Raw genomic sequence first — 22,012 nt, 5'->3', positions numbered from 1 at the left:
CAGAGGTTCTATTCAATCCAGGAGCCAGCTCTGAGCTAACTGGGTCAGTGTCACGTTCTGTGCATGTGTAGATAAAGGGTGACTTGGTGATGGGATACTAGCTTCGATGAGTTATTTCAGTGATGTGACTGAGACCTCAGTTTAATATTAGGGTGAGCAGTTTAAATTAAACTAAAAACTTCAAGTCTAACAATGTAAAAATTCTAATGAACTGTCAACAAGGCAACATGATCGTCAGAAATGATGGCTCCTGGACTATTCTCCTATTATCCAGAACCAGATAATTTGTTAAGGGTTCATTAAATTTTGATTTTGCAAAAGGTTACAATTAACTTTGATGCTTCCAAAAATTAAAATGCTTTTATGAAATAACATGTCCATTCAATACAATTCCATGCACATGATTCCAAATAGCTCCTCAATGCCAACCTACCTCAAGGTTCTTTATATTTTATTTAATCTTTGCTGCTTTCTCTCCAAAAGCATTGATACATGAACAGAAAACTATTGGTTGTTAAGCCTTTAGTTTTTACCATAAACCTACCATCCAATCTGCACATACAAAGAAAGACCCTGTTTCACTGGGTCTCTGTCCTTACTGCCTGTTCATGCAGCTTCAAATTGAGAAGATGATCTCCCAGTGCTGATTAAATATAGTAACCCATCTCTTGGTCGAGTGGCATTAAAGTCTTCCTTTCTTTTGGTTTCATGGATTGTGGGTGCCAATGGCAAGATCAGCATTTGTTACTTTTAATTCAAAAGGACAGTTTCGAGTAAACTGAATTGGTGTGGGTGTGGAATCAGATGTAGTCACAAACCAACTTCTCTCCAGGAGTTTAGTGAACTGAAATAACATAATTGTGATATTTTCAGTCACCATTACCAGCTCCAGTTTTCTTTTCAGACTTGTCAATTAAATCCACCAGCTCCTGGGGTGGGATGTGAACCCAGGTCTCCAGAGCTTTAGCCTTAGCCTCTGGAATACAAATTCAGCAGCATTGCCCCACCATCTGCCACTTTGTCAGTCTTACTCTGAGGGTGCCCTCTCTGCACTTTGTTCTCACAAGGGTTGCACCTGCAACCATGAAGAATAACAGAACAAAAACACTGGGGCTTTAAATAAATATCCTTCTTTTCTAATGGACATACAAAGCAATGTAAGCAGCATTCAGCCTGTGAATCAGACAGAGGAAAATTATTTTGTTCAAAATGCCTGTACTCATTGTTTAGCACATTCTCAGGTCTGTTAAAACAAATAACCCACTAATTTCCTAAAGATCCAGTCATTTTAGTTTAAGTCTCTTTGATATCTTTCATACATCCATCTGGTTTGAAATCCCTAAAGAACAGAACATGGTGAAATGACACAACAGGTCAGACAGCATCAATGGGGAGAAACAAATCTGCAATCTTTCCCAGTTGTTAATCCCTGTTTTAATATCTCCACATATATTTGAGTCCTCAGTACCCTGACAGCTCAGTCCAAAGGGGTAGCAGCAATGTCTGTCTGAGTTTTGGGTTGGACACATTCTTTGGATAAAGTTTTCTCTGTAACTGAGCCTTTGCTATCTGAAATGGGTGTATCTCCACACACATCATCTATTGCATCCGCTGCACCCGATGTGGCCTCCTCTATATTGGGGAGACAGGCCGCCTACTTGCGGAACGTTTCAGAGAACACCTCTGGGACACCCGGACCAACCAACCCAACCACCCCGTAGCCCAACACTTTAACTCCCCCTCCCACTCCAACAAGGACATGCAGGTCCTTGGACTCCTCCATCGCCAGACCATGGCAATATGACGGTTGGAGGAAGAGCGCCTCATCTTCTGCCTGGGAACCTCCAACCACAAGGGATGAACTCAGATTTCTCCAGTTTCCTCATTTCCCCTCCCCCCACCTTGTCTCAGTCAAATCCCTCGAACTCAGCACCACCTTCCTAACCTGCAATCTTCTTCCTGACCTCTCCGCCCCCACCCCACTCTGGCCTATCACCCTCACCTTGACCTCCCTCCACCTATCGCATTTCCAACGCCCCTCCCCCAAGTCCCTCCTCCCTACCTTTTATCTTAGCCTGCTGGACACACTTTCCTCATTCCTGAAGAAGGACTAATGCCCGAAACATCGATTCTCCTGTTCCTTGGATGCTGCCTGACCTGCTGCGCTTTTCCAGCAACACATTTTCAGCAGTATCCAACACTATTAAACATTTGATTTCCCTGCACTAACAGCCTTTGCTTGATGAAATGCAAAATAGACACAAGAAAGAAAACAAGATAATAAGTTTGAATTAATAGCGCAATTGTCACACTTTGGGTACCTCGTAGTAAATAGGCTTTCTGCAGAACGTTGTGATGAAACTGAAGGGCTTCTCACTGATGCTAAAAGAAGGAGAGATAACATGATCAGAAATAATTCAAGATGAAGTCTTTCTTAAGTTACAAAGTTTCTTTTCCATAATTCTGAATATGTATGCTATTTTACTGATAAACCTTAGGTACTTATAGAGCATTGTCAAGATGACATTCTTCTTCCAGTTTCGTTCAAGAGAGGGAAAAGAATTATACAGATACTATGAGGATTTCTTAGATTGGGGATTCAAGTTTATGTTAATTAATTCTAACGATGCTTCAAATTCCTCACAACAATTGAAGTTCAATGAGGCATTCAAAACAAAACTGAATGGTTATTTTAAAAGGAACACAATGTAGAATTACAGGGAGAATGCAAATATAAGCAACTCATTTAGAGATTCGGTATAAACACAATCACAGAATTATTACAGTGCAAAAGATGTCCATTCAGCCTATCATATCTCCACCAACTCCATTACCCAGTACTAATCTCCTGCCTTTCCCAATAGCCTTGCACACAATTACTATCCAAAGATCCCTCCAGTGCCTAAATGAACCTGACATCACCACATTTCCAGGCACTGCATTCCAGTACATTTCCCAACACTTCTTTAGTTCCTTGATGCAATATGATGCTCACATTCTGACCCTTTTATTTTCTGGTAACAATCAGCTCCATCCTGCAATCCTACCTTCTCCTTTACCTTTGATTTTAGTTTCCATGAAACTGACCCCCTGCACACTATTTGGTTTAAAGCCTTATCTACAGGGAGAAAGGGAGGATTGCAGATGCTGGAAATCAGAGTCGAGAGTGTGGTGCTGGAAAAGCACAGCTGGTCAGGCAGCATCCGGGAAGCAGGAGAATTGATGTTTTGGGCATAAACCTTCATCAAGAATCCTGATTCCAGATGAAAGACTTAGGCCCAAATCATCAATTCTCCTGCTCCTTGGATGTTGCCCTCTGGCTGTGCTTTACCAGCACCACACTCTTCGAGCCCTATCTACAACCCAATTTGTCTGCATTCTGGTCCCAACATGATTCAGATGAAGCCCATCCCATTGGAACAGTTCTCTCTTTCCCTTGTAGTGGTGAAAGCCAGACCATAACATATAAAGAGCAGAATTAGGTCATTCCACCCATTGAGCCATTCAATCGTGGCTGATACATTTCTCCAGCCTATTCTCTTGCCTTCTCCCCATAACACTTGATCCTCTTACTAATTAGGAAGCCTGTCTATCTCGGTCTTAAATACACTCAATCACTGGCCTCGTAGCCCTCCATGATAATGGGTTCCACAGATTCACCATCCTCTGGCTGAAGAAATTCCTCCTCATCTCAGTTCTAAAGCATTGTCCCTTCACTCTGAGGATATGGGTTCTAGTCTCTCCTTCTTGTGGCAACATCTTCACATCCACTTCCTCCAGGGCTTCTCAGTATTCTGTAAGTTTCAGTCAGATCCACACTCATCCTTCAAAACTCCGAACACAGACTCAGAGTCCTCAACTGCTCCTCATATGACAAGCCCGTCATCCCAAGATCATTCTTGTAAATCCCCATGGAACCTCTCCAAGGCCAGCACATCTTTCCTTAGATATGGGCCCAAATCTGCTCACAGTATTTTAAATGCCGCCTGACCAGAGCCTTACACAGTCTCAGTAGTACATCGCTGCTCTTGTATTCTAACCATCTTGAAATGAATACTAACATTGCATTTCCCTTCCTAACTGCCAATTGAACCTACATGTTAACCTTAAGAGAATCCTGACCTAGGTTTCCTAAGTCATTTTGTGCTTCAGCTTTCTGAAGCCTTCCCCATTTAGAAAATAGTCTATACCTTTACTCCTCCTACCAAAGTGCATAACCTCACAGTTACCCACTTTATATTCCAACTGCAAATTCTTTGTCCACTCTCCCAGCATATACAAGTCCTTCTGCAGCCTCCCTGCTTCCTCACATTATCATTGCCCCTCCACCTATCTGCAAACTTAGCAACAATGCCCTCAATTCCTTTGTTCAGATCATTAACAGAACTGTAGGACTAAAGAAACAATGCACACTCAAGGGTGCCATTTGACCCATCTTGCCCATACGACCAAAAGGCAATCCCAGATCCCTTTATAAACCCATCCCTCTGCAATTTACACCAGTTAAGATCCAGGTAATTTTTAAAAGAGTGTAGGGCCTTTGCCTCCACCCCTAACTGAGACAGCAAATTCTGGACACACACCACCTTCTGCATAAAAATGTTTTTCCTCATCCAACCCTGGCAACTTATCAACTTTCAAGGATTCCAAATCCTTAAGCACTTTCTCTCATTATGATTTTTTTGTCCAATATTTCACATGAATGTATAATATGAATTGTTGTGGATCCAACACAGCAGACCTCCACTAGTAACCAGCTGCAATCCTGAAAAAGCCCCCTTTATTCCCATCTGCAAGTCAACCAATCACTCAATTACTCATACGAGTAATTTGTTTCTAACACCATGAGCTCTTAACATATTTAGCAGCCTCCTGTATAACAGGGTTGGGGGGCGGAGTTGTTATTGGACAGGGTTGGGGGGGGCAGGGTTGGTATTGGACAGGGTTGGGGGGGCGGGTGGTGGTTTTGGATGGGGTTTGAGGGGGCGGGTGGTGGTTTTGGATGGGGTTTGGGTGCGGGCGGGGGCAGTGCTGGAGGGATTGTGGGTGGCGGGCAAAGTAGGAGGTAGGCAGGGCGGTGGAGGACGGTGTTGGATGGGATTGGGGGTGGGTGGCGGGCAAAGTAGGAGGTGGGCGGGGCGGTGTTGGGGGTGGTGGGGGACGGTGTTGGATGGGATTGGGGATGGGCGGGGGGCAGTGTTGGAGGGGCTGTGGGCAGTGGGCGATGTTGGGGGTGGGCAGGGGCGGTGTTGGATGAGATTGAGGGGAGGGGGCAGTGTTTGACGAGGTTGAGAGGCAGTGGGCAGGTGGTCTTGGACAGGGCGGGGGCGGTGTTGGATGGGGTTGGGGGGGCTTCGCGCACGGAGTGCTGCTGCCTCATCTCCTGAACAGGGAGAAGACTTAAAAAACTCCAAGCCCCAGAGGAAAGGCATTTAATCGATTAACCGAATAATTAATTATCTGAACAAAATAGTGTAGGCTCATCTCATTCGGACAATCGAGGTTCCTCTGTACAGCTAAAATATCAATAAAAGAAAGAGGATTTGGTATAACTTTAACACTATCGGAAAACCTCAATAATCTATTATTCTGTGAACAACTAAATAGTAACTGTTTCAATATAGTAACATCCCATTAACACATCCTTGGCAAAGGCAAATTCAGTAAAATAGATTGTATCACGTGCAATGTTTCTCCAGTTCAGGAGAGAGAGAGAGAGAGAGAAAAAACAAATATTTTACTGTGGTAGGAGAGACATATGGCAGCTTCAAAACCCCAACAATTGCTGAAAACTAAATTAAAACCCTGCTTCTGTGGGAGTTGATTCTACCTGTTCAGGCTGCTTCTATTTTTCCAACTTTAAAAAAAGACCCAAGGCATCACAAACTGTTTACTTTATTGGTTTGTAACAAACTGCTTGGTATTTCTGTCTTAACCTCTCTTCATTAAAAAATGGACAAAATACACCTCTTAAAGCCATAGTATCATCACATAATGGACTCTAAAACTTCACCACTGACTGAGGTCAGGCTAAGTGACCCATAGTTTCCTGTATTCTGCCTCACTCCCTTCTTAATCCCTACATTAACCATTTTCCAGTTCTCTGAGACTATCCCTGACTCCAGTGATTTCTGAAAGACTACCACCAATGCCTCTACAATCTTCTCAGTTATCTCTTTCTGAACTCTGGAATGTAGACCATCCACCTTCAGGCCTTTCAGCTTCCTCGGCACCTGTTGATGACCAATACACTCACCTCTGCCCCTGACTCTCTTGAAGTTCTGGAATGCTGCTGCTATCTTCCACTGTGAAAATTGATGCAAAGTATGTATTGAGTTCCTCCTCCATTTCTTTGTTCCACATTACTGCTTTTCCAACCTCATTTTCCAACAGGCCAGTGTCCACTCTTGTCTCTCTTACCATTTTTATGTCCTAAAAAACTCTTGCAATCTTCTTTGACATTAGCAGCTAGTTTACTCTGATTTTTCATCTTCTCCACTCCTCCCCCCCTCCCCACCCCCCAAACTTTCCTTTGCTTTTATCATTACCCTCTTCTGGTTTTTACTTCCCAATCCTCTGACTTCCCACTAATCTTTACTACATTAGATGCTTTCTCCTTTGATTTTATGTTGTCCCTGACTTCCTTTGTCATCCCCTTAGTATGTTTCTTACTCCTTGGGATGAATTTATGCTGTGTCTCCTGAATTAATCCCAGAAACCCCTCATTTCTAGTCTTTCCTGCTAGGCTCCCTTTACAATCAACTCTGGCTAACTCCTCCCTCATGTCTTTGTAGTTACCTTGACTCAATTGTAGTACAGTTACATGTTCTCCACTTCAAACTGCATGGTGAATTCTGTCATATTACGGTCACTGCTTACTAGGGGTTCCTTCATCTTAAATTCCCCAGTCAAGTCTGCCTCATTAGGAAATGATATCACTACAGGAAATGACATCTCTAATCCAAGGAAACCCAAACATATAAATAGAAAGCAGGAAACATCAGCAGTGCTTCGTCCGGAGGCTCAGTGAAGATGTTACCTAGTAGGGTGATGAAACATCTGAAAGTGAACCTTCCAGCTCAGTGAGCAAACCTACATCCAGTAATAGAAGAACTACCTATATTCATGTAATACACCACCCATACCACCTGACAATAGACCAGGATAAACACAATGGGCTGAAGGGCCAATAATGACTGTGCTGTAATAATTCTGTGATACAATGAATCTTCCACTTGACATTTCTGCCAATGCTGTAGATCACAATACATTCTTGTGATGGCACGTATGCTCTTGGGAAGGAAGAATTATATTTTATCCATGAGTGATGATCCCTTTAAGAACTGGTTTCTCCAGCATCTCACATGATGCGCTGGACATGAAAAAAGATGTTTCCCTTGGGGCCATTCCAGAACTAGAAGGCACAATTGCAAACTTGGCCTTTTAGGACAGAGGTGAGGGGAAATCTCTCTCAGAGCGTTGTGCAACTTTAAAGCACTGCATCGGGAGGGGTTGGTATTGAGTATTTTTTAAGGTAGGGATAGATTCTTGTTAGGCAGTGAATCAAAGGTTATCAGGATAGATGGGACCGTGGAATTGAAATAAAAGCATTTCAACCGTGATCTCATTGAGTAGCAGAGCAGGTTTGAAGGGCTGAATGGCCTCTTCTGCTCCTATCCTGTGTGTTTCATCTCTGGGAAAAAAAAATCCACTAAGCAATCATATGACCAACCTTCCCAGGGAGTTAAACATGCGGGAAAAGAGGTAAAGAAGTTACGTATCAGGTTATCAGGTTCCTGGTTTAAATAGTTTAATCTTTAGGTTTTAGACCATGTGGATGATAGAAGAGAAAATATCTCTCTCAAACAGAGAGAAGTTGGAATTTAGTGTGTTGGCTAAAAGGGTTTATGAACTTAAAAAAGTTGATAGATATTAGAGCCAAACTGAACCAAAGTGGTGACGCTGATTAACTGAGTGAAGCCTGCAATTGTACAACTGCTGGAAGAGACATAAACAGACAACTTTGCCAGATCTGAGTGAAAAGCCCAGGTGATGTCAACCTTTACTCAAATCTATGAAAGATCACGCAGCCCAAACAGTTAGTCTTTCAGTTTTTAATACACAGCTGCCTTGAGGATGTAAGTTTAACGTGTGCTTGAGGAAATGTGTTTAAAAGAGTTCAGTTTAAATTATAGGTAACTGAGTACTTCTGTTCACCTCAAACTATTAATAGCTTTAACATAACTGATTATTTAAGACAGATTTTAATTGTTAGGACTCATAGTCTTTGATTTTACAACAGCAAAATTATTTAAATTTAAACTATGAACCTTGTGTCTTTATTCTTGTAGCAAATAGTTGGGTTTATGAACTGGAAAAAAGCAAACATGTTATGTGGAAAACCATAACTAACTAACTGAGCTATCTCAAACAGTTTAAAAAAACTGGAAAGAATAAAACTGCATCAATCTAGGCATCAGAAATGTAAAGGAGAAAGTGAGGACTGCAGATGCTGGAAATCAGAGTCGAAGTGTATGGTGCTGGAAAAGCACATCAGGTCAGGCAGCATCCGAGGAGTAGGAGAGTCGACGTTTCAGGCATAAGCCCTTCATCAGGAATGGGTGGACAGTGGCCCAAGGGGCTGAGAGATAAATGGGAGCAGGGGTGGGCCTGGGGGGAAGGTAGCTGAGAATGCGATAGGTAGATGAAGGTGGGGGGTGAAGACGATAGGTTAGAGCAGAGGGTGGGGCTGATAGGTGGGAATGAAAATGGATAGGTAGAACAGTTCAAGAGGGTGGTACCGAGTTGGAAGGTTGGATCTGGAATAAGGTGGGGGAGGGCAAGTGGGGAAATTGGTGAAATCCACATTGATCCCATGTGTTTAGAGCATCCCCCTGGTCCTCACCTTCCACTCCATCAACCACCAGATACATCGCATTATCCTCCAACATTTCTGCACCTACAAACGGACCCTCCTTACCTCTATCTGCATTCTGGAGACCATTCCCTCTGTGCCTCCATTGTTATGTCCACACCCCTCACCAAACCACCCTCCACTCCCGGCACCTTTCCCTGCCACCATAAGAAGTGCAAAATTCTGCACCCACACCTCCCTCCTCACCTCTATCTAAGGCCCCAAAGGATCCTTCCACATCCAGCAGAGATTTACCTGTACTTTCACACATGTCACCTACTGTGTTTGTTGTTTTTGGTGTGGTATCCTCTACATGAGGGAGACAGGACGCCAACTTGAGGAACATTTCAGAGAACATCTCTGGGACACACACGCTAAACAGCCCCACCACCCTGTGGCTAAACACTTTAACTCCCCCTTCCACTCCACCAAGTATATACAAGTCTTGGACCTCCTCCATCCCCAAACTCTAGCCACCCAATGTCTGGAAGAAAACCCCCTCATCTTCAGCCTTGGGACCCTCCACCCACATGAAATCAATGTGGATTTCACCAGTTTCTCCAACCCCCTCCTCCCCCACCTCATCCCAGATCTAACCTTCCAACTCAGCACCACCCTCTTGAACTGTCAATAGACAATAGACAATAGATGCAGGAGAAGGCAATTCAGCCCTTTGAGCCAGCACCACCATACATTATGGTCATGGTTAATCATCCACAATCAGTATCCTGTGCCTTCCTTATCCCCATAACCCTTGATTCCACTATCTTTAAGAGCTCTATCCATCTCTTTCTTGAAAGTATCCAGAGACTTGGCCTCCACTGCCTTCTGGGGCAGAGCAGTCCATGTCCTACCTGTCCATCAGAAATGTGAAATCAGCAATTTAAAGCATGAATTCCTGTAATTCGATCAGTTAAGTGCTTTAAGTTTGAATTTCTTTCTAAATGTTAACATTACAAACAGGATTAAAGCAATAGTAAGGTAGAGAAGATATTCTAGATAGGGTGCTTCAAAGGCCACCACTGAGAGTAGTTTGGTGGCACCACTAGTGACAAAGCTGGCTGGCTACTTCTATCCATCAAAGCTGCAGCAGGTTGAGAGGTAAACAACCATCAGCTTTACCTTGGCCTTCCCAATCCACCTATCACTGACATATCTGTCCTTAACAGTGTGAGTAAGAGTGACCATCACACAATCCTCTAATGGAAACAAAGCTCCCACTTTCCCACTGAAGGGACTCTCCATTGTGATTTATAGTATTATCCCTGAAAGAAAGGGATTGATTCAAAAGAGTTCTGGTGGAAGGTCAAGATTAGTTTTAGCATTTTGATTTTAGTTTTGATTCAAAGAGATTTAGTAACTCAAGTCTGGGCATCCATGAGGTGCTGTGGGCCATCAGCAGCAGCAGAATTGAACTCCAACATAATGTATAATCTCATGGCCCAGCAGAACCCCCACTCAACCATTCCCAGGGGATGGAGGCTATGTCAGGAGCAGCACCAGGTACACCTGAAAATGAGGTGTTAACCTGGTGAAATAGCAGCTCACAATTACTATACAGCAGAAGCAGCATGTCGGAGACAAAGCTCAGAAAGCCATCCAAACGCTTGACCTCTGTAGAGGTCACATTGAAATGCGACTGCCTGGAGGCTCCCGTTCAAGTCAAACACCATTTGATTTATGGGAGATGGGACTATATTGGTAGCGTCACTGGACTAGTAACTCAATGACTCAGGCTGGTGGGAATTGAACCCATGTCCCGAGAATTTTAACAAAAACAGAATTTGCTGGAAAATCTCAATCTTCTTCTTCAAGGCTAACCGGACCTGAAATGTGAACTCTCATTTCTCTCCATGCGTATTGCCAGACTTGCTTAGATTTTCCAGAAACTTCCATTTTTGTTAAAGCTCTGGGGATATGGGTTCAATTCTCACGATGGTAACTGGTGCAGTTTGAATGTAATCAATTTGGAATATAAACATAACGATAGTGTCAGTAACAGTAGCTATCAAACTACCATCAATTGCCATTAAAAACCCGCTACCTTTACTCATTTCTGATCGACAATAATGTAGTTGACTTTTAAATGCTCTCTTCAATGACCAAGGAAACCAATTAGTTCACAGACAATCAGGGATAGCTAACAAATGCAGACTTTGAAACACTAAAGTCCCTTTGGGGTGGAGGATGTCTCCGGTTTCCACTAACCTCAGTGGTATTTTTTATGCTACAAATTATTAGGTAAGGAATTTATGTGAAATAAACTATGAACAAAACACAGAAATGCTGAAGATTAGAAATAAACGGCTGCATCCTATTGGAAGTTATGAAACTGCCGTTTGTTGAGGGTGGTTTAAATTCAGTATTCAAAAATAACTGAAATCTGATCTACAGTAAGATCAAATGTATGTCAATAGTCCGATGAGGGAAGGGGCCATATTGGACCTGGTGTTGGGGAACGAGCCAGGCCAGGTGGTAGAAGTTGCAGTGGGGGATTTCTTTGGGAACAGTGACCACAATTCTGTAAGTTTTAGAATACTCGTAGATAAAGATGAGAGTGGTCCCAAGGGAAGAGTATTAAACTGGGCCAAGGCCAATTATATCAAAATTAGGCAGGAGCTGGGAAATGTGGATTGGACACAGCTATTTGAAGGCAAGTCCACATTTGAGATATGGGAGGCTTTCAAAGATAGGTTAAAGATAGTGCAGAATAGGCATGTCCCATTGAAAGCAAAGAATAGGAAATACAAATTCATGAACCGTGGATGACAGGAGAAATTGTACGACTAGCGAAGAGGAAAAGGGATGGTCTAGGCAGCTAAGAACAGAATGGGTCATGGAAGAATATTGGAAGAGAAGGACCAGTCTTCAACGAGGAATCAAGTGGGCTAAAAGGGGTCATGAGATAGCTTCAGCGAGCAGAATTAAGGAGAATCCCAAAGCATTTTATTCTTATATAAGAAGCACGTGAGTAATTAGAGAAAGGATTGGTCCACTACAGGATAGCGAAGGAAGGTTGTGTGTCAAACCTGAGAGAATGGGTGAGATTCTGAATGATTACTTTGCATCAGTGTTCACTGAGGAGAGGAACATGGTGAATTGTTGGGATTAGAGATAGAAGTTTGATTAGTCTGGATCACATTGACATAAGTAGGGAAGATGTATTGGGTAAGCTAGAGGTTATTAAGGTGGACAAATCCCCAGGACTGGATGGAATCTATCCCAGGTTGTTGAGGGAGGCGAGGGAGGAAATAGCTGTGACCCTAACAGATATCTTTGTGGCATCCTTAAACACAGGTGAGGTGCCGGGGGACCAGAGGGCTGCTCATGTTGTCCCCCTGTACAAGAAGAATAGTAGGGATATTCCGGGTAACTACAGACCAGTGAGCCTGACGTCGGTGGTGGGAAAGATGCTGGAGAAAGTACTGAGGGATAGGATCTATTTATATTTAGAAAAGAATGGGCTTATCAGTGATAGGCAACATGGTTTTGTGCAGGAGATATTATGCCTTACCAACTTAATACAGTTCTTCGAGGAAGTGACCAAGTTGATAGATGAAGGAAGGGCTGTTGATGTCATATACATGTACATTAGTAAGGCGTTTGATAAGGTTCCCCTTGGTAGACTAATGGAAAAAGTGAAGTCATATGGTGTGCAGGGTATTCTAGCTAGGTGGATAAAGAACTGGTTGAGCAACAGGAGACAGAGAGTAGTCATTGAAGTGAGTTTCTCGAAATGGAGAAAGGTGACCGGTGGTGTTCCACAGGGGTCAGTGTTTGTAATATACATAAATGATCTGGAAGAGGGCACTGTTGGTATGATCAGCAAGTTTGCAGATGACACGAAGATTGGTGGAGTAGCAGAAAGCATAAGGGACTGTCAGAGAATACAGGAGGATATAGATAGACTGGAGAGTTAGGCGGAAAAGTGGCAGATGGATTTCAATCCAGACAAATATGAGGTGATGCATTTAGGCAAGACTAATTCTAGAGTGAATTATACAATGAACGGAAGAGCCTTGGGAAAAGTTGATGGCAGAGAGATCTGGGAGTACAGATCCATTTTACTCTGAAGGTTGCTGCACAGGTGGATAGAGTGGTCAAGAAGGCATATAGTATGCTTGCCTTCACTGGGCGGGGTATTGAGTATAAGAGCTGGCAAGTCATGTTAAAATTGTGCAAGACATTTGTTCCGTCATATTTAGAATACTGTCTACATTTCTGGTGGCCACATTACCAAAAGGACGTGACGCTTTGGAGAGGGTGCAGAGTTTTATGAAGATGTTGCCTGGTATGGAAGGTGCTAGCTATGAAGAGAGGTTGAGTAGGTTAGGTTTATTTTCACTAGAAAAAAGGAGATTGAGGGGGCGATCTGATTGAGATTTACAAAATCATGAAGGGTATAGACAGGGTGGATAGACACAAGTTTTTTCCCAGGGTGAAGGATTCAATAACGAGAGGTCAGGCTTTCAAGGTGAGAGGTGGAAAGTTTAAGGGGGATACACGCGGCAAGTACTTCACACAGAGGGTGGTGAGCGTTTGGAACGCGTTGCCAGCAGAGGTGATAGAGGCAGGTACGGTTGATACATTTAAGATGTGTCTGGACAGATGCATGAGTAGGTGGGGAGCAGAGGGATACAGATGCTTAGGAATTGATCGACAGGTTTAGACAGTACATTTGGATCGGCTTAGGCTTGGAGGGCAGAAGGGCCCGTTCCTGGGCTGTAAATTTTCTTTGTTCTTTGTTCTTTTTGTTTAAATGTCACGGGAAAAGCAAAGATATGCAGATGCTGGAAATCTGAAACAAAAGTGGAAATTGCTGGTGAAACTCAGCAGATTTGGAGCATCTATGGAGAGAGAGAGAGAGAGAGAGAGAGCGAAGTTTTTTTTTACTGAATCCAGTGACTTCTCTGAAGAAGGGTCACTGGAGTGAAACATTGAATCTGTTTTCTCTCTATGTTAAATGCTGAAATTTCCTAATCACCTTGTTCAAAGATGTTATCTCACACTTCTAGAACTGGTGGTGCTTGAAGGAGAAAGTGAAGACTGCAGTGTGGAGTGTGGAGCTGGAAAAGTCCAGCCGAGGAGCAGAAGGGTCAACAGCTCGGGTATAAGCTCTTCATCAGGAATGTGTGTGTGTGTGTGTTGAGAAATAAATAGGGGAATGTAGGGCTGGGGGAAAGGTGGCTTGGAAGGCAATAGATGGATGCAGGTAGGGGGTCATAGGTCAGAGTGGAGGGTGGAACGGATAGGTGGCAAGGAAGATGGACACATCGGACAGTTCAAGAGGGCGGTGCCGTGTTGGAGAGTTGAATCTGGGATGAGGTTGGGGGAGGGGAAATGAGGAGACTGGTGAAATCGACATTAGCTCCATGTGGTTGGAGGATCCCCAGGTGGAAGATGAGAAGTTCTTCCTCCAGGCGTCGGGTAGCTTTGATTTGGCGGTGGAGGCGGCCCAAGACTTGCATGTCCTTGGCAGAGTGGGAGAGGGAGTTGAAGTGGTCGGCAGGTCAGTGGGATTGTTTAGTGTGTGTGTCTCAGACATGTTCTCTGAAACATTCCGCGAGTTGGCATCCTGTCTCCCCAATGTCGAGGAGACCACATTGAGAGCAATGGGCACACTTTAAACCAAGTACCCTGGCTGAGAGATAGGTAGATTGTATTATTCTGTGGTAATACCAGGTCCAAACTCTTTAAATTTCAATCTGTTGGGACAAGTTACAGTAAAAGACTGTTCTGCATTTCCCTTAGCACCAAGGAGGATATTTTCTAATTATTCTCATTGGTCAAAGTCTTGGAAATTTAAGCACCATGGCCCAGATCCAAACTATGACTATTGCTTGTCTAAATTGCATTTATACTGACACAATACAAGGGATGCTGTAAATCTAAAACATGATTGAGAAGGTGAAAATATTTGACGATTTGGCAGCATTAGGAAGAAAAAGAGAATCAGAGAATAGTAACAGCAAAGAGAGACTCTTTGTGCTGTCATGTCTGAGCTGGCTGTCAGCTAGCTCCACTCTCTATAGTTCTCTATAGCAATATTTGTCCTATTGTTTTCTCTCTCCCTGAAATATAATCAATTTTTGACTGTCAGGGTGATGTTAATGGATTAGTATTGCAGAGATCCACTACAAATGCTGTGGGGGTAAGGGTTCACCTGACAGCTGATAGAATTTGAATTCAATTAATAAATATAGAAATAAAAGCTAGTCTTAATGGTAACCATTGAACTATCATCAATTTTTATAATTACCCAATTGTTTCTTTACTAATCTTAACAAAAGAAGGAAATCTACCATCTTTACACTGTCAGGTTTACATATGAATCCAGACTGTCAGTAATATGGTAGACTCTTTATTGCCTGCTGAAGAGGCCAGGCAAGTTAATTAGTTCAAGGACTTTTCAATGATGCTCACATCCCATGAAAGAATAGGGACAAAAATTATATTTGCCTGAAAGGAATTGAATCAGAAATTAATCCCTTTAACAGGACCATGGGATCATGTTGTAGCTGTACAAAACTCTGATGCGGCCGCACTTGGAGTATTGTGTACAGTTCTGGTCACTGCATTACAGGAAGGATGTGGAAGCTTTGGAAAGAGTGCAAAGGAGATTTACTAGGATGTTGTCTGGTATGGGGGGGGAAGGTCTTATGAGGAAAGGCTGAGAGACTTGAGGCTGTTTTTGTGTGAGAGAAGGAAGTTGAGAGGTGACTTAATTGAGACATTTAGGATAATCAGAGGGTTAGATAGGGTGGATAGTGAGAACCTTTTTCCTCGGATGGTTTAACTTGACGGGTGATAGATATAGGACGGATGTCAGAAGATGTTTCTTTACTCAGAGAATAGTAGGTGCATGGAATGCCCTGCCTGCAACAGTGGTAGACTCGCCAACTTTAAGGGAATTCAAATGGTCATTGAATAAACATATGGATGAAAATGGAATAGTTTAGATTGGATGGGCTTCAGGTTGATTTCACAACTTGGTGCAACATCGAGGGCCGAAGGGCCTGTACTGCACTGTAACATTCTATGTTCTACTAGGTCAGTAAGTATTCATTCAAGAAATTTCTTGGCCTTACCATCGGTGAAGCTGTATCTCTCCCATCCTGAAGAGGGTGAGCTACTACAAGGGGATTGACTACAGTTCTCCATTGCTGAAAAACATACAAAAACAGTTTTATAAGTTAAAATGTTCAGAAGCATTAGTCAAAAGAATTATGTGGACTTGGTAATGATTCAGTGGACACAGTCAATTCAGAGTGATCTTGCGAAAGTGAGTCGTTGTGGTTGTTGGAGGTCAATCATTTCAGCTCCAGGACATCTCTCAAGTTAGTGTCCTTGGGATGTTTGCTGATGCTTACACAATGTTCAGCTTTGTTCACAAATCATTAGATATTGAATCAGTCCATTTCCAAATCCAATAAGACCTGAACAATGCCTAGGCTTGGGCTGATAAATTCCAAGAAACATGTGTATCACAAAAGTGCCAGGCAACAACCACTTCCAACTGGAGTGAATCTAACCATTATTCCTTGTCAATACTATCACTGATCCTCCACTATAAATATCCTGGGGGTTACCATCGAACAGAAACTGAACTGACTAACCATACAAATACAGTGGCTATAACAGCACATCAGAGGCTATAAATTATGTGACTCATCTCCTATCTCCCCAAAGCCTGTCCATCATACAACATGAAACAGTACAGCACAGTACAGGCCCTTCAGCCCTCAATGCTGTGCCGGTCTTCTATCCTACTCTAAGATCAGACTAACTTACACACCTTTCATTGTACTAACTTCCATGTGCCTATCCAAGAGTTGCTTAAATGTCCCTAATGTCTCTGACTCTACTACCGCTGCTGACAGTGCATTCCTCACACACTTACCACACTCTGTGTAAAGAACTGACCTTTGACATCTTCCCTAAACCATCCTCCAATCACCTTAAAATTATAGCCATTTCCACCCTGGGAAAAAGTCTCTGGTCATCCACTCTATCTATGTCTCTCATCACCTTATACACCTCTATCGAGTTACCTCTCATCCTTCTTCACTCCAATGAGGAAAGCCCTAGCTTCCTCAACCTTTCTTCATAAGACATGCCTCCAGTCCAGGCAGCATCCTGGTAAATCTCCTCTGCACCCTCTCTAAAGCTTCCACATCCTTCCTATAATGAGGCAACCAGAACTGAACACAATATTCCACGTGTGGTCTAACCAGGGCTCTATAGAGCTGCAACATAACCTCACGGCTCTTCCATTCAATCCCCCTGCTAATGAACGCCAACACACCATAAGCCTGCAATCAACCTGATCAACTGAGGTTGCAACTTTGAGCGATCTATGGATATGGATCCCAAGATCCCTTTGTTTCTCCACACTGCCAAGAATCCTGCCTTTAGCCCCATATTCTGCATTCAAATTCGACCTTCCAAAGTGAATGACTTCAACTTTTCCAGGTTGAACTCCATCTGCCACTTATCAGCCCAGTTCTGCATCCTGTCAATGTCCTGTTGCAATATACAACAAGCCTCCACACTATCTACTCTCCACCAAACTTTGCGCCATCGGCAAACTTACTAACCCACCCTTCCATTTCCTCATCCAAGTCATTAATAAAAATCACAAAGAGCAGTGGTCCCAGAACCAATCCCTGTGGAACACAACTGGTCATCGAGCTCCAGGCTGAATACTTTCATTCAACTACCACCCTCTGTCATCTATGGGCCAACCAATTCTGTATGCAGACTGACAGGTTTCCCTGTATCCCATGCCTCATTACTTTCTGAATGAGTCTACCATGGGGAACATTATCAAATGTCTTGCTGCAATCCACGTACAGCACCATCCACTACTCTACCTTTATCAAAATGTTTCATCACATTCGCAAAAAAATCAATAAGGTTTGTGAGGCATGACCAGCCCCTCACAAAGTCATGTTGACTATCTCTAATCAAACTATGGTTTTCCAAGTAATAATAAATCCATTCTCTCAGAATCCTCTCCAACATATTGCACACCACAGACATAAGACTAACTAGTCTGTAATTCCCAAGATTATCCTTATTCCCTTTCTTGAACAAGGGGATAACATTTGCCACCCACCAATCATCTGGCACTACCCCAGTGGACAGTGAGGATGCAAAGGTCATTGCCAAAGGAACAGCAATATCTTCCCTTGCTTCCTGTAGTAACCTAGGGTATATCACATCTGGCGCAGGGTATTTATTTATCCTTACGCTTTTCAAAATTTTCAGCACATCCTCCTTAATATCAACCTGTTCTAGCATATCAAGTCTGTTTCACATTGTCCTCAGAAACATCAAGGTCCCTTTCAGCAGTTAATACTAAAGCAACGTATTCATTAAGGACCTTCTTTGCTTCCTCCGACTCCAGGAGCAAGTTCCCTCCACTATCCCAGATCCACCCTAATCTCACTTTGGCCATCCTCTTGTTCCTCACATAAGTGTAGAACGCCTTAGGGATTTCCTTAATGCTACCTGCTAAAGTGTTTCATGCGCCTTCTAGCTCTCCTAAGTCCATTCTTTAGTTCCTTCCTGGCTACCTTGTAACCCTCAAAAGCCCTGTCTGATCCTTGCCTCCTCAACCTTAAGTGAGCTTCCTTCATCTACAAGGCACAATTCAGGAGTATGATGGATTACTCCTCACTTGCCTGGATGGGTGCAGCCCCAACAACACTCAAGACAGACACCATTCAGGACAAAGCAGTCCACATAATTGGTACCCCATCCACAAACATCCACTCCTTCCTCCACTAATGTTCAGTAGCAGCAGTGTGTACTAATGACAAGATGTACTGCAAAAATTCACTAAGGCTCCTTTAATAATATCTTCCAAACCCATGATCACTACCATCTAGAAAGACAAGGGCAGCAGACACATGGGAACACCACCTCCTGCAAGTTCCCCTCCAAGCCACTCACCATTTGACTGGGAAAAACATTGTGGTTCCTTCATTGTCAATGAATGGGCACCCCCACCCCCTCGGGACTTTGATCCAGTTTAATGAGCAGCCCTTGGACATGACTGAGCAGACATCTAGTCACTGTGTCTGCAGCTCCCCAACTAACAGTACACAATTCTCCAGTGTATTCAGAAATTTATTGATCTCTACCATATACACAATCAAAACTGAGGTTACACAGCCCTCTGTGGCAAAGAATTCCAAACATTCACAGCCCTCTGAGTAAAACAATTTATCCACATCTTCAATCAAAGTGCCACACCCCTAATTTGTAATTTATTTCCTTAAAATAATTTTATACTAGACTCCCAACCAGGCAATAAAGAGCGCTAATCCTGCCACTGCAAAGTGCAGCATTGCTTCCAGATACCTGTGATTTAATATTCTGCCTGGAAAACACATTAAAAAGCATCAAGGTTATGTCTGCGATCTATCTGTGAGCTATTTTTAAGTGATTTCTTTTGGACAATCTACTGATGGTGACTTCTTCCATGAGACAGTGATCTCACTCTCACTTTTTTGCTAGTTTGAGTGCACAAACATGCAAAAGAAGAGAATCTGCTGACAGCTAATGTCTTTCATCAAAATAGATTAATGCATTTTGGACGGCTGAAGCCAGACCATTGTTAATTTGTTAAGTGATTGTCCCAAATATCACAAAGAAATGTGATTCGCTGCCTCACGATTCATTTCACATTGCTATACCTGTTAAATGACCCACCCAGATATATATATATATATATATATATAAAATCTATTTAATATATATTCTCAAATTGGGAAAAATTGGCTTTCCCTTACCCCAGGCTGTCATCTCCTTCAACAAGAACTCTGGCCCTCATCTCCTTCGGGATTAATGGTTAAATCTCGGTAAGTTTAAGGTGAAAGACGCACTAAACAAATTGTATCTTTTTCTTATCCTTTAAATACTTTGATTCCTCAGCAACAAGACTTGGGAAAAGGTAATTTTGACTGAGCAGAATAACCGGAGAGGAGAGGTTGTGGGATGAAGTCTCTAGGAACCAGTCCAATGAGAGTTCTTCCAATTGCCCAATCCTATACCTCTCCCCTGTCTTCGGTTTAGCCTCCCACACACCCAGCAGTTTCTCCACCACAAAGTTCTGATCCCAGTCACTTACCATCCCAGCATGAGCTGGATCTCTCTGATGGCAAGAAATGTTGTTACTGACCTACTCCAAGGTATCCCTCTGTTCACAGGATGTGGGCGCTACTGGCAGCATCTAATGTACATCTTAGTTGTCCAAGAGAAGGTGGTAATGAACTATCTTCATGAGTACAACAGAGTGACTAGCTAGACCACTTCACAGGGCAGTTAGGAGGCAAATATTGCTGTGGGTCTGGAGTCACATGTAGGCCAGACCAGGTAAGGGCAGTGGACGTGATAACCTTGTTGTATCATTGCTAGACTATTAATCCAGACACTCAGCAAATGTTCTGGGGACCCAAGTTTGAATCTTGCCATGGCAGATGGTGGAATTTGAATTCAATAAAAACAATATCTGGAAATAAAATCTACTAATGACCATGAACCATTATTGATCATCGGGAAAGTCAGTACTCTTCCATGATGACCAATACTCAAGCACTGAGCGTAGCAAGAGTACAAAATGTACTCTGGGTGGGGGATTTTGTTATCCACCACCAAGAATGGCTCAGTAACAGCAGTTACCAATCAAGTTGGTCGGGTCCAAAAGGACATACCTGCTAGACTGGGTCTGCAGCAGGTGATGAACCATCCAACAGGAGGAAAGAACATACCTGACCTCATCCTTTCCAGTCTGCCAGCTGCAGGTGTATCTGTCCTTGACAGTATCGGTAAGAGAGACCACTGCACAGTCTTTGCGGAGACAAAGTCCCACCTTCACATTGAGAATAACCTCTATCATGTTGCGTGGCACTGTTACCACACTAAATGAGACAGACTTCAAAAAGACCTAGCAACTCGAGATTGGACAGCCATGAGCTGCTATGGGCCATCAACACAGCAGCAGAATTGTACAATTTGCAACCTCATGGCCTGGTATATTCCCCCACTCAACCATTGCCACCAAACCAGGGGATCAACCCTGGTTCACTGGAGAGTGCAGGAGGGCATGCTCAGAGCAGCACGAGGCATTGCTGAAGATGAGGTGTCAACCTGGTGAAGCCAAACAGGAAAGCTTGCATGCTGTAAGTAGCAAGTGATAGACAGAGCAAAGCAAACCCACAACCAATGCTCTGCTATCCTGCCATATTGAGTTGTGAATGGTAGTGGACAATTAAACAATTCAGCAGAGGAGATTTCATAAATATCCCTATTGTCTATGGTGGAAGATACCAACACATCAATGCAAAAGTTAAGGTTGAAGCATTTGCAGCAAACTCCAGGCAGAAATGCTGAATAAATCATTCATCTTGGCCTTCTCCAGTGGTCCCCAGCATTACAGATACCAGTCTTCAGCCAATTCAATTCACTTCATGTGATATCAAGAAATGGTTGGAGACACTGTATACTGTGAAGTTTATGTGCCCTGACAACATTCAGGCAAAAGGACTGAAGACTTGTGTTCCAGAACTAGCCATTCCCCTAGCCAAGCTCTTCCAGTCCAGTTAAACAATGGCATCTACTTGACAATGTGGAAAATTACATAAGAACATAAGAACCTGGGGGCAGGAGTAGGCCGCCTGGCCCTTTGAGCCTGCTCCGCCATTCAATAAGATCATGGCTGATCTTTTTGTGGCCTCAGCTCCACTTACCCACCCTCACAGCGTAACCCTTAATTCCTTTATTGTCAATAAAAACTACTTTAGCTTTAAAAATGTTTACTGAAGTAGCATCAACTACTTCCCTGGGCAGGGAATTCCATAGATTTACAACCCTCTGGGTGAAAAAGTTCCTTCTTAATTCAGTCCTAAACCTGTTCTCCCTGATTTTGAGGCTATGCCCTCTTGTCCTAGTTTCACCTGCCAGTGGAAATATCCTCCCCACAACCATCTTGTCTATTCCCTTCATAATTTTATATGTTTTTATAAGATCCCCCCTCATTCTCCTAAATTCCAGTGAATATAATCCCAGTCTACTCAGTCTCTCCTCATAAGC

The 22,012-nt window shown here is 43.1% G+C and overlaps 1 protein-coding gene across 3 annotated transcripts in view; it reads right to left on the bottom strand.

The window, feature by feature from the left end:
- The window catches only part of vwa5b1 (von Willebrand factor A domain containing 5B1), a 217,026-nt gene that overhangs the window by 3,523 nt on the left and 191,491 nt on the right, over positions 1-22,012 (bottom strand). For all 3 annotated transcript variants that reach the window (XM_087980186.1, XM_087980187.1, XM_087980185.1), the window contains exons 19-20: positions 16,003-16,077; positions 2,322-2,382 (exon numbers count right to left, since the gene is read on the bottom strand). In XM_087980186.1, coding sequence (XP_087836312.1) covers positions 2,322-2,382; positions 16,003-16,077 — 136 coding nt within the window. The remainder of the gene's footprint in view (positions 1-2,321; positions 2,383-16,002; positions 16,078-22,012) is intronic.

This window comes from Chiloscyllium plagiosum, unplaced genomic scaffold (genome assembly GCF_037043375.1).
Source record: "Chiloscyllium plagiosum isolate Xiang-an unplaced genomic scaffold, Cpla_swu_hap1 HiC_scaffold_37, whole genome shotgun sequence".
Classification (NCBI taxonomy): domain Eukaryota; kingdom Metazoa; phylum Chordata; class Chondrichthyes; order Orectolobiformes; family Hemiscylliidae; genus Chiloscyllium; species Chiloscyllium plagiosum.
The sequence above is the reverse complement of the archived record's forward strand: the minus strand, read 5'-3'. Positions and strand labels throughout refer to the sequence as shown.